Source organism: Staurois parvus, unplaced genomic scaffold (genome assembly GCF_062004578.1).
Source record: "Staurois parvus isolate SC_StPar_1 unplaced genomic scaffold, SC_StPar_1.0 ptg000162l, whole genome shotgun sequence".
Classification (NCBI taxonomy): domain Eukaryota; kingdom Metazoa; phylum Chordata; class Amphibia; order Anura; family Ranidae; genus Staurois; species Staurois parvus.
In genome coordinates, this window is record NW_028317958.1 from 6,794,018 (window position 1) to 6,807,341 (window position 13,324).

The 13,324-nt window shown below is 41.4% G+C and overlaps 1 protein-coding gene across 1 annotated transcript in view; it reads right to left on the reverse strand.

Moving 5' to 3' along the window:
- Window positions 1-8,491: 8,491 nt before the first annotated feature.
- The window catches only part of TMF1 (TATA element modulatory factor 1), a 57,465-nt gene continuing 52,632 nt past the window's right edge, over window positions 8,492-13,324 (reverse strand). Inside the window, exons 16-17 of the mRNA XM_089676021.1 lie at window positions 12,275-12,400; window positions 8,492-9,518 (exon numbers count right to left, since the gene is read on the reverse strand). Of these exons, the coding sequence (XP_089532147.1) occupies window positions 9,375-9,518; window positions 12,275-12,400 (270 nt within the window). The 3' untranslated portion in view covers window positions 8,492-9,374. The remainder of the gene's footprint in view (window positions 9,519-12,274; window positions 12,401-13,324) is intronic.

Here is a 13,324-nt window from a genome sequence, read left to right on the forward strand (position 1 = left end):
ACTATGCAAAAAAATCCATATCTAAACTTCAGCTATTTATTCTCCTTTAAAAACATTTTTTAAACAGCTATACATTACTGCTCAAGATCGCTCTCCTTTTATGTGAACTTATTTCTTCCTGATGCAGGCAGCTGTAGATGGGTACTGGGAACTTCTCATACAACACTAGGGGTGAGGTGACATATTACATTCCAGTACTGCAGCAGATGTAAGTACCATTGGGCTCTCCAGCTGCTGGGGATTTGTAACAGAGCTGTGCAACAGATGATGTGCCATTCGCACCTGCTGTTATGTATAAGCTGCTGTTTTATGTTTATGTCCTGTTCTGTTTAGTTGAGGCACGTTATTGGTTGTGCATTAGCAAAATCTGAAGGTCATCGTGCTGAAAAAATAAAAAAAAATTAAATAAAAAAATTAGACTATAGGGCATATATATATATAAAGCAGGTAATGTAACTTACACAAACCATTCACTGATGGTGAATCAATCACTTTCACTGGCCTCATGCACATTGGCACCTGGGATTGTATGGTGTCAAAATTGGGTGTATTTCCGTTTGTGGAAGCTGCAGCTGCAACATTCAGCTGCCCATAGAGATCGGGATGCAGCAGTACATGGCTATACACCGGTACGGTCTTCGTCCAGGGTCATATGTCCATACACATTCACATGTTTATGCAACCAATGACGTGTATGTCCCAGGTGCCGTGTGCATGATTTCATTTAAAACAGACATCAGGAAGATTTACCTGTAGTGAATGTTCTGTGAATATTAGATTCACAACGTTATACTGTATATAACTATGTCTGCATCAGGCAAACATTTCAGATTACTTCTGGTTTTCTCTGATGCTTACAGTAAATATTTTGGAATCTGCTGATCACTCTTTAAAAATATGCAAAAAATTTCTGAACTTTCACGAACCTGAATATTTACTTAGCAAGGACTACCCTGACAGATATGAATTTAGAAAGTATACCTACACTCACCTTCCTAGTACTGGGTTGGAGCCCCTTTTGCTTTCAGAATTGCCTTAATTCTTCATGGCATAGATTCAACAAGGTGTTGGCAGAGATTTTGGTCCATATTGACATGATAGCATCATGCAGTTGCTGCAGATTTGTCGGCTGCACATGCATGATGCGAATCTCCCGTTCCTCCACATCCCAAAGGTGCTCTATTGGATTGAGATCTGGTGACTGTGGAGGCCATTAGAGTACAGGGAACTCATTGTCATGTTCAAGAAACCAGTTTGAGATTTGAGCTTTGTGACATGGGCAGGGGCAGACTGACACCTCATGGGGCCCCCGGGCAATAGGGGATCATGGGGCCCCTGTGTCCTTGCCTGAACTCAAAAAAGCCTATGAAAAATGTACCAGGGGCATCTCACGGGGCCCCCTACTGACCCTGGGCCCTCGGGCAGTGCCCGAGTTTCCAAATGGTCAGTCCGCTCCTGGACATGGGGCATTATCCTGCTGGAAGTAGCCATCAGAAGATGGGTACACTGTAGTCATTGGACATAGTGATGGACATGGTCAGAAACAATATTCAGGTAGGCCGTGGCGCTAAAAACAATGCTCAATTGGTACTAAGTTGCCCAAAGTGTGGCAAAAAAATATCCCCCACACCATTACACAACCACCAGCCTGAACTGTTGATACAAGGCAGGATGGATCCATGCTTTCATGTTGTTTTTGCCAAATTCTGACCCTACCATCTGAATGTCACAGCTGAAATCAAGACTCATCAGACCAGGCAACGTTCTTCCAATGTTCAATTTTCATGAGCCTGTGTGAATTGTAGCCTCTTTCCTGTTCTTTGCTGACAGAAGTGGCACTCGCTGTTGCCTTCTACTGCTGTAACCCATCTGCTGCAAGGTTCTATGTGTTCTGCATTCAGAAATGATATTCTGCATACCTTGGTTGTAACGAGTGGTTATTTGAGTTACTGTTGCCTTTCTATCATCTCAAACCAGTTTACGTATTCTCCTCTGACATCAACAAGGCATTTTTGTCCACACAACTGCAGCTCAATGGATATTTTTTTGGACCATTCTCTGTAAACCCTAGCGATGGTTGTGCGTGAAAATCCCAGTAGATCAGCAGTTTTTTACATACTTAGAGCAGCCCGTCTGGCACCAACAACCATGCCACGTTCAAAGTCACTTTATTCCTCCTTCTTCCCCATTCTGATGCTCAGTTTGAACTTCAGTACGTCATCTTCACCACATCTAGATGCCTAAATGAATGCCATGCGATTGGCTGATTAGCAATTTCTGTTACAAAGCAATTGGACAGCTGTACCTAATAAAAAGGTCAGTGAGTGTAGAAAAAAATGTTTTTAACCACTAGCCTACAGGGCACTTCTACCCCCTTCCTGCCCAGGCCAATTTCCAGCTTTCAGCGCTGTCACACTTTGAATGACAATTGCACGGTCATGCAACGCTGTACCCATATGAAATTTTCATCATTTTTTTGTGACAGATAGAGCTTTATTTTGGTGGTATTTAATCACCTCTGGGTTTCTTGTTTTTTCTTAAACCAAAAACCACTAAACCACTGTTTTTTCTTAGTTTTTGTTATAAAATTTTGTAAATAAGTGATTTTTCTCCTTCACTGATGTGCGCTAATGAGGCTGCAGTGATGGCCACTGATAGGTGGCACTGAAAGGCAGCTCAGATAGGCACTGATATGCACTGGTAGGCGGCATGTTTCAGCATTGACAGCTGGCACTGATAGGTGGCACTGCTGGGGCTACACTGATCATCAGGGCCCCGATGATCCGTGTACATGTCCCCTCCGAGCAATGCCGATTACCGGCTCTCCTCACGAGCTGTCAGCGTGACAGCTCGCGAGCAGAGAAATGCTGATAACCACCATTTCCCTGTTTACATGTGATCAGCTGTGATTGGACACAGCTGATCACATGACCGAGCCAACATCTTCGACTCTTTCCGTGGATCGGTGATCCGCTGTGTCCGTCATTGGACTATATGGCGGGCAGGAGGTGGTTAATGAGCAATGGGGGACATTTACAAAACTGGTGCACACAGAATTTGGTGCAGCTGTATATAGTAACCAATCAGCTTCTAACTTCAGCTTGTTCAATTAAGTTTTGGCAATAAAACATGGAAGTTTTCGTAAATCTCCCCAATAAGAGCATGGATTCATAAGGTTTTTGTTTTTTTTGTTTTTTTTTTTTGTTTTTTTTTATAACAAAGGAGGTACTATAGCCTTTTAATGTCTGGATAAAGGTAGGGGTGTAGGTGTGTGTGTGTATTTACATCGAGAAGCCAATCAGCTGTGCTAAAACAGAAAGAGCATGCTGGTAGGAAGAGAGAGCGGAGAGATGAGTTCATCAGTGTGCCGCTTATCCTTTCACTGTTCAGTCACAAGCTGGGGGTGAGGCGTAGACCCATAAGTAAAATTAAAAATTGCAGTAGAGAAAGATTAGATCTCCACACCTTCCAGGTAGACTGTGCTGTATGTCCGTGTTGAAAATATCAGAACTGGATGGAGAAATATATTCCCAAATTTTAGGTCTTTAACCAGAACAGGAATTGAGGAGAAATCGTCCAATGGGGACACTAGTTCCTGCGACAACTTTGGAGGCATTTCCTGTCACTTTTTATGTTTTGGTTATGGGACAGAATGTGAAGGGAAATCTCCCCAATGGGACACAGATGGCAAAAACGAAATGGATATGTGTTATATCCCTCCCTTGTGCTATCCCCAATAATAATACAAGGTTTTGCCTTTAGTTCTACTTTAAATTGGTAGAAAAGTTCTACTGTAAGAAAACAGTGACCAAGCAGGCTTTTATTGCAGAAGAGAAATGCACCTACATGCCTTCTTGTGATCTTTTCCACTGCTGTAAACTGAGCTGCACACATGCAGCTCAGCTTACAGTGCCGTGCCAGTCTCTTGAGTGCCAGAATGATTGGCTATTGCGAATGCGCAGGAGTGCTGCAATCCTGCGCAGGGGCGGACTGACCATTTGGAAACTCGGGCACTGCCCGAGGGCCCGGGGTAAGTAGGGGGCCCCATTAGATGCCCCTGGTACCTTTTTCATAGGCTTTTTTGAGTTTGGGCAAGGACACAGGGGCCCCATGATCCCCTATTGCCCGGGGGCCCCATGAGTTGTCAGTCCGCCCCTGATCCTGCGTCGGGACTGATAGGTGATAATTCACCTTACAGATCCACTTTAAGATTTTTGTTTTTTTCTGATTGAATCTGTTGAATGGGTGCATAGATTGTCATGTGTACAAGGGGAGCATCCATAATGGTTGTTTCTTGGTGGGATGCTTATCTCACTGCAAAACTCCCCTACCTAGTTTGTTTGTTTTTTTTTTGTAAAAGCAACAGCCTCTTTGGGTGTGTACTGATATTACTCCAGATGAGTTTGCATCTGACACTCCTGTGACATCCCCAGGTGCTGCTGCCAGTTTGCTTCTGCCCATAAATCTTTTGTTACCAGGAGCATTGTGGATGTTTCAAACTCCATCGCAGTCGGTAAGAACAAGCTGACTAAGAAAGCGCTCTATCACAGCACAAAATGTGTTGAGTTTACTCCTGCTGGTTATGATTGAATAAACGAGAAAATGTCTGCATTCCTGTGTGCACTATTCCTCCAACTGGAAATAATAACAGACTCCTTGGTGTCTCTAATATCATGAAACAACCACAATGCTACTGGTAACTGAAAAACATGAGATCTTAGCCAAGATTCATGACTCACCATAATGGGATCTGGCTATGCTTTTGTATAATCCACTGTGCCTGCTACACAGTGTACCAGTTACATTGACTACTATGGGAAATTAAGAAGATGATTTAAATAATTTAATTCCCTTTTAAATACATTTTCATAGAAGAGGCATAGATTCCTTGCTGATTAGAAGGTATCCCATTTACTATAAAGAACATACGTATGTAATTGCATGTCACCAGACAGCCTCCACCCAGTACTATCTGATACCTTCGTATCTGGTATCTTCCATGCATGAGGTGGTATAATTAGATCATACATTGATACATTGCTCCTAAGGGTGAAAGTGAGCTCACTCTGGAAACTATCAAGTTTGTGCCTAATACGCATGGCTTTCATTGTACCACTTTAAAAGCAGTACCCACCAGAATGACTAAAGAATTGCAAGGGGTAAAAGAAATGTTCTCAGATCTGCAAGGCTGCCATTTAGACTTCTATCCTGACTTTCTCAATGTTCTACCATGGGTGTGAGGTGATTGTAGACCTATTAGTGCCCTTGCAACAGGAGTGGAAGGGTGTGGTTCCTTTTGTTTGCGCGGACGTCCGGGTTTTGGGGGGCATGTTTTCGGGTGTGCACTTTTGAATTAGGGGGTGCGCCTGGGGGCTTCTCTTGGGGATTTGGATGTTGGAGCAGGTGGTTCTCAATTGTTTTTATACCAGGTGGACATTCAGCTTCATCTGAAGCCAGCTTCTGGTATAAGAACCCTGGGGGAGGCTCTTTGAGCTACAGGCAGCGCACAGCTTTGCGGTTCCTGTTGCATCAAGAGCCTATGGATGTTTATTTGCCTATCACACAGTAGGATTGCTTTGACCAACCTTAGATTAAGTACTCCCTCAGTACATCCAGATCAAAGATAGCAGACTTGCAAACAACAGTTGTTTAGGTAGTCAAAAAAAGCTATACCTAGTTCCTTAGAAACCAACAAGGGTGGAAGGCCTCAATGTACAATTGACTTGTGGTTCTAAAGTTAATTCAAAGAGCCTGCTATGCGGCTGGGCTGCAATCACCAAAAATAATTGCTGTACATTTGACCAGCAGCATCTGAACATCGTGGGCACCTTACGCAGACATGTCAACTACCATGAAAGGCAGGACAGCCAAACAGGTCCTTTTATTGCACGTTCCTTCAACCCTAGTGATAGGCTCAGTAGTCCTTATTACAGCTGACATTCATAGAGATGTACAGGAGGGAGTGGGCTGTTGTATGGGCATCAACTCTATACCTATTTGCTGGTCCCATGGGCGGAAGTAGGTAGGGCTACTACCATGTGCGCTGCCATGGCTTGGCACCAGGAAAATACATTTACGGTAAGTATTTTATATAATTTTCCAATTTCACAAAAATTGTATGTCAAAAAAAGATATTTTTTGTACTAACTGCAAACTCCTTCTATTGAAATCCATTGACAAGAATTCTTTAACCTTTGAGTTATACTGCCGCCTACAGAAGGACTGAACACTGGAAAACAAAAGACACTGTAAACCAGCCCAAAGCACAATTCCTCTGACTCATGCTTTGTAGCAAGGCAATACCAATAGGATGATCATAAACAGGGGTGAGAGCACAAAATCCTATTTTATTTCTTGTCGACTGATGGATACTGGAAGTCTTAAACCATTGGGGTTTCCAAAAGCAGTCCAACTACAACAGCAAACAACCAACAACAGGCCCAATGTAACAAAAATTGGAGAACGTTTGAAACTCAATGGGCCGCCTAAAGAATCTTACACCAGAAAATGGCATCGGATGAGGTAGAACTTGAAGAATGTGTAAACATGCTCATGCAGAGAAGTCTAAGAGGTATTCACAGCCCTAATGATGTGAGCCTTAGCAGTAAATGGGGAAACCCAAGCTTTGAGACCATAAGCCTGAACAATGGTCTGTTGAGTCACCTATAAATGGTGAAAAGCTTGGACACCCTTCCTAGACCTGTCTGGAATGGCTTTAAAGGAAATCAGTCTTTTCTGAGGCAATGCCAGTGGATCTGGAGCTGGTATGCACTTCCCACCTAACTTAACCAGAACTAAGTCTAGAAAGGGCCCAAGGCAGAACCTTGTGCCTGAAGGTCACTTCCAGGCTAATCTTACAATGTCCAGTTCAGTGGGGTCTTGATACGGTATGGTCCAGAAGCCAGGCTGAGGTTGACTGCCCCGACAGAAGAATTAAAAAGAAAAAACATTGCTAGAAAATTACAGATTTGTTTTAAAACCAGCAGAGCTGAAAAAATAAAGATGCATCTTCTTAGGATGGGTAGCAACAAACGGAGGCATGCTGACAGTAGAAGGGCTTATACCCTGGACTGAGCTAGTGGGGGTTTTTTGTTGTTGCTGGTCTCCAATTCTCCTGTAATCCAAAGGTTTAAGACTTCCTGTACCCCTCAATGGACAAGACAGAAGTAACTTTTAGGTGGTAAAGGTGATGTCTGTTTACCTCCTGTTTCCATGAACATCTGGTAAAATGATTTTTCTATGCATTTTCCACTGGAGGAAGTCCTGAAAAAAGGAGCTGGCAATTGACAATAATAAACGTGAATTAAAACTAGATGCCTTTCTTGCTAGAGATAGCGTTTTGAGGTTGTAATTGGGAATTAATCTAACTACCATTGGTAGGGTTTAGAGCCCAATGGTTTAAAGAGACATTTGTTTTCTTTAATTAATATAACAAACATGTTATACTTACCAGCTCTGTGCAATGATTTTGCACAGAGCAGGCCCAATCCTCCTCTTCTGGGGTCCCCCTACAGGCACTCCTGGCCCCTCCTCTTTAATGGGTGCCTCCATGGAAAGCCGCTTTCCATAAGGGCCCCCATGCAGGCTCACTCCCCAAGCAGCCCTGTCTGCGTCCATTGACACAGAGCGGGCGGCTGGGCCTCGCACCCTGCTCCTTGGGCAGCGCATTTGATTGACAACAGTGGAAGCCAATGGCTCCCTCTACTATCACTCTGCCCAAAGAGGAAAGAGACAGCAACTAGATCCACTACTCTCATGCACATCGCTGGATCGGAATGGGCTTAGGTAAGTATAAGGGGGGGATTGTGCAGCACAGAAGGGTTTTCACCTTCATGCATAGAATGCATGAAGGTGAAAAACCTTAAGGCTCTAGAACAACTTTAAGACTTTCAGAAGGAGAGATCAGTAATGGTAGCCTCTATATTTCCACAGTACACGCTATCTATATTAATAGAGTGAGCATAGTCTGGTTCACACGTCTGGTGTTAAAAGAAAGAAGTTCTCAACAGGGATACAGATATCTTCAAATGCTATGTGTTCCTGTTGGTCTCACTTTCTGCTCAGGTGACTACACAGGGAAAGAGAAAAAAAATCAAACTAACAGAAACACACACAGCATTCAACACCTGAGACAGAAACAAAATCATCTCTACGCTATCCAAAACGCAGCTTGGAAAAAGTAAAATTTCAAAATTGAAAGAGGTGAGAGGAAAATTATTGGCCAAAGAGTGACTACATTTTATATCAGATGTAGTCACTGTTGAGGTTACCAGGCAGGCTGCAAAAGCTGTAGATTTGTGAGTACAGTAGCCAAGAGTGAAGAATTTTCTATCCACACTGTTTTAGCGTGGATGGAAAAAAAATTGATTTTTCTCATTTAGCCCCATGTGTAAGTGCATAGCTAGCCTTAGTATAGCACATCTAAATACAATAAAAAAAAAAAATGATTCAGTGTAATGATGCAAATAATGTAAACAGTCACAATACACGATTCTTATTTTCAAACCTTTTTTTATTCTCTTGAGAGATGTTTTACCATGTTTGTGGTTTCAGCTTTACAACAGTTTGAAAATTCTGACAGAAAATAAATGCCCCTTTGCTTTGATTTCCCATAAATAAGTTACCAAATCAACACTAAAATGACTGTCGTCTTTGGAAATAAGTGTGCAAGTGCTGCTGATAGAAAATAAAAAATAAAATATTAACAGTATTATTAATCAGCCTGGCCAATACATTTACAAGGGAACCGTAGATATTTTCTCCAAAACGAAAAGATTTTTTTATGGTCAATAAAATATAAGCATTTAGTTTAACCAATCTTAAAAAAAAAAAAAAAATCATACTGAACCCAAAGAAAATTTAAATATTACACAAATAATTTAAACTTCGAAAGCAACCCCCTTCTTATCAAACCAAATTTCTCTATTTTGTGTGGTACGGAACAAACTCTGACCCAAACAGGTCTTCAGTTCTGGCTAGGACTCTACCGCAGCATTGGAAGGCCAAGTCTGCCCCCTAGTTGGTGCTCCATATATGGCAACAGACCAGTGATACAAGTAGCTCAGCTACAAAGCTGACCTCTCATACTCTCAAGGCAATGTGTGAGGGGGAATTTCCGTGCTGACCAACAAAGAAGATCTGGGTGGTGATCAAGCCCCACTGCACCCAAAACAGAGAAATCTGTTCTAGAGAGAACTGCTCTCTAAGCAAAGGCTACAAAGCAGAAGGTCATTATAAACATGCAGAGAATAAAACTTTCCTAATGTACACTATTTATTTTTACAAGGTAATTACATATTAAACATATTACCAGTTAAAATTTTAGACAGCCTACTAATGTGAATTTTTGTTGTTTCCTTTAAACTTCAGAAAAATCAATTTAGCCTTTGCTGTAAAAGTTCATCGATTTGAGTCTTGTACATATTTTTTACATCTTCTAAATCTAGGCGCAGTTCCTCTGCCTCCTCAGCCTTCTCGCCATACATCTGCAGTATGGTGTTGTATCTCTGGTCCAAGTCCTGTAACAAGAGATATAAAAGATTACTGCGTTGGCACTTAACCACTTCCTGTCTGGACACTTTCACCCCCTTCCTGTCCAGGCCAATTTTCAGCTTTTAGCATTATCACACTTTGAATGACAATTGCGCGGTCATGCAACACTGTACCTATATGAATTTTTTAGCATTGTTTTGAGACAGATAAAGCTTTATTTTAGTGGTATTTATTCACCCCTGGGATTTTTATTTTTTTTTGCTATTTAAATGAAATAGTCCAAACATTTTGAAAATAAGTGTTTTTCTTATAAAATTTTGCAAATAAATAATATTTCATAATTTTTTTATATTTCTTGGCCAAAATTTATTCCGTTATCTTTTTAGTAAAAAAAAAAAAAAACACAAATTAGTTTATAAGCAACAATTATATTTTTCTTTTCAATTTTTTTACATTTTTTTTTTATATTATTATATATGTTTTTTTTTTTTTTAACATACTGTCACCCTAGCAGTACAGTGTCTTTTTCCCACTACTTGTGGGGTGTGATGAAGATTTTTTTTTTTTTTTTTTTACACGGATTGCTTTTACACCCATAAAGGCTGTAAAAGCAATCATTTCTCCTCTCTGGCTGCATTCTTACAGCCATTGAGAACTACTGAGTGAGCTGTGATTGGTCACAGCTTGTCACATGGTACAAGGCTGTTGTGAATAGCCTTGTACCATGTGACCTCTGTGATCATTTGCAGATTTCACACGTAGTAAGCAATGATGTCACAAGTGACATCTTGCTTACTACTTTGCATGTGATCACTGATTGGCCAATCAGTGATCACATGATCGAAACCTCACACAGAGGTCCCGTCTGACGATCGGTGTTCCACTGTGTCCGGAGGACACAGCGGGCACTGGATCGTGGTGCTGCGCGCTCCGAGGGAGCACGCACAACTAGAAAATGTGGGTGCTGTTTATGAACGGCAACCCGCCCCTAGAGTGACACCGTCCTGCCATTTAAAAACAGTAGGTGGACGGCAAGTGGTTAAAGTAGTATTCTGGGATATACCTATTGTAACTAATCTTAAAATTTCTCTCTCCCACCTCCTAACACACATGTATCTGTAAAGATCTGTATATCTATTTTCTGGCAGCTCCAGTCAAGTCACATGATACGGCTCCCCTGTGTCAGCCAGCGGTGGCTTCAGGGGAGTACGAATAAAGGATGGACAATAGTAAGCCTATGAGGGATATCAGCAGTCCAAGGCATTCCAGCTGTTGCCGAGAGCGCTCTTCTCTTCCCGGCAGCCTGTGCGGTTTGATACAGGGGAGATCACATGACTGGATCGAAGTGGCCTGAAAACAGGTAAACATACAGATCTTTCTTCCACAGATTAGTTAGTATTGGTGTTAGGAGGTGGGAGGAAGCAGTTTTAGTCAGATATATCACAGAAGTCTACTTTAATCTATATAGCCTTGTGGATCACAAAAAAAAAAAATCTTCAGGCTGTCAAGGCAAAGAAAGGCTAGAAATGGACTTTGGTTAGTCAAGAGGCATGATTCACACTGATTTGACACAAACAGCAGCTCGTAAGTTACATGCCTCATTAAACTGTATTTAAACCTCAAAACAAAAATGTTATATATTGCAGCTTACAAAAATGTTACATATGGTGGCTGCATTCATTTTCTTTTTTCCAGCTTCTCTCCCCTTATTTTCACTTGGTCATCCTGCCAGTAACTTGCTTCCTATATTACAGAGACAACACTCACCTACTGTGCTGTACCTATGGCAGAGCAGCGTCATCACCATACTTTGCCCTCCTGATTTACACTACAAAGAACCTCCACCTCTCCATTAGAGATAACAAGGAAAGTCGATAAAATGGTGTGAGATTTGAATTCAGTGCACAAGAAGTTACAAGGATAATGGAATTCCAGCAAGAACAGTTATATTCTGTACTTGAACAAAACGTAATGAAAACTAACACAGCCACCACATCCATGGACTGTTGAGCTGCAATATCTTTTATCCCTTTTACTTCAAATGTCATATGTTGGCAGCAGCATTTACACATCTGCGGAGGTGTGTTAATGCCACTAGGTGGCAATAAAAAGGGAAAAAAGTAAAAGAAAACAAATGCAGCCACACCACATCTAGGGACTAGTAATCCCCTGGTGAACAATGCTCAGCATTCACACCGGACATACAGGAAGTGTGGTACTGAAATGTGAAGTAAAGGTTAATGCCAAAGGCAAAATGAGGTGGTGGGATAAGAGATCATTGCTGCAAGCTGAAACCATCTTCATCAAAATAATATCATACAGCAACAATTCATCTGCGGGTTCAGATGAACTATCCTCAGAAATTGTAGCTCTTAGGCTACTTTTACACTGAGGAGTTTTTGAAGCGTTTTTGCGTTATAAAACGCGCCTGAAAAGCTCAAGAAAAATGCTTCCCTGTGTGACTGTATATCTATGTATATTTTCACACTGAGACATTGCACTTGCAGTGTGGTGCAGCAACTCTGGGGCATGTTGGGTGAGTTAAAAAAAAAACGCCCCAAGAACGCCTTTTCCCATTGAAATCAATGGAAAATGCCTGAAAAACACCTGAAAAAGCACCTCAAAAACGCCTCTGGGAAGCGTTTTTGATGCAGTTTTTAGGTTGCGTGTCCTTTAAAAACGCTCAGAAAGCACAGCAAAAGCGTGTTAAACACGTCTATGCGTTTTTGTTGTAGATCAGTGTGCAAGTAGCCTCTGTTACTCACAATCCATGTCTACCTACCTTCATTTGAGCCCGCAGTTTTGGAATCTCTTTCACCTTCTCTTCCAACTCATCATTCAAATTGTTCAACTTAACAACTTCTTCAGCAAGTATCGAGCGAGTTTTTTCTAAGTTCCCAATTTCAAGCTTGAAGTGAAAACATTACAGTAAGGCACTATTGCAATTAGCAACAGAATTAGATCAGATCTGGCTGCCACTCATTCAGCAAAATATTTGGTTTGGGAAATAACAGTAAGGCCAGGCAAATGTCTTAGCATCTCAATTAACCACTTGCTCTCCAGAGGATTTACCCCCTTGCTGACCAGGCCATTTTTTGCAATGAGGCGCTGCATTACTTTAACTGACAATTGCGCGGTCATGCAACGCTACACCCAAATTAAATTTACGTTAATTTTCCCCCACAAATAGAGCATTATTTCGGTGGTATTTGATCACCTCTGCATGGTTTGCGCTATAAATAAAAAAAAGACCGACAATTTTGAGAAAAAAACAAACAAACAATATTTTTGACTTTTTGCTATTAAACACGTCCAGTAAAAAAATGTTAAAAATCAAATTTCTTCATAAATTTAGGCCAAAATATATTCTTCTTCTAAAAAAATCCCAATATGTATAAACTAATTGGTTTACATGAAAGTTATACCGTTTACAAAAGGCGGTATATATACACTGGAATTTTTTTCTTTTTTACTAGTAATGGTGGCGATCAGCAACCTATAGCGGGACTGCGGCGGGCATTCTGAGACTGGGGGGAACTGACTTGGTGTCACTGACATCACCAGTGACACACCAATACAGTGATCAGTTTTAATAAAAAGCACTGACATTTTACTAATGGCACTGGGAATAAAGGGGTTAACATCTGGGGCGGTCAAAGGGTTAACTGTGTCCTGTTTTACTATGGGGGCTGTGTGAGTGTGTGTGTGCTTCACTGTCAGCACACTGCTTTGTATGGCTCTGCTATAGCTGAGTGATCCTGTGTAAATTTTGCACTTTGCATGAATGTAGGGGACATACATCTGTAGATAAACAGGTACAACTTATGTAGGA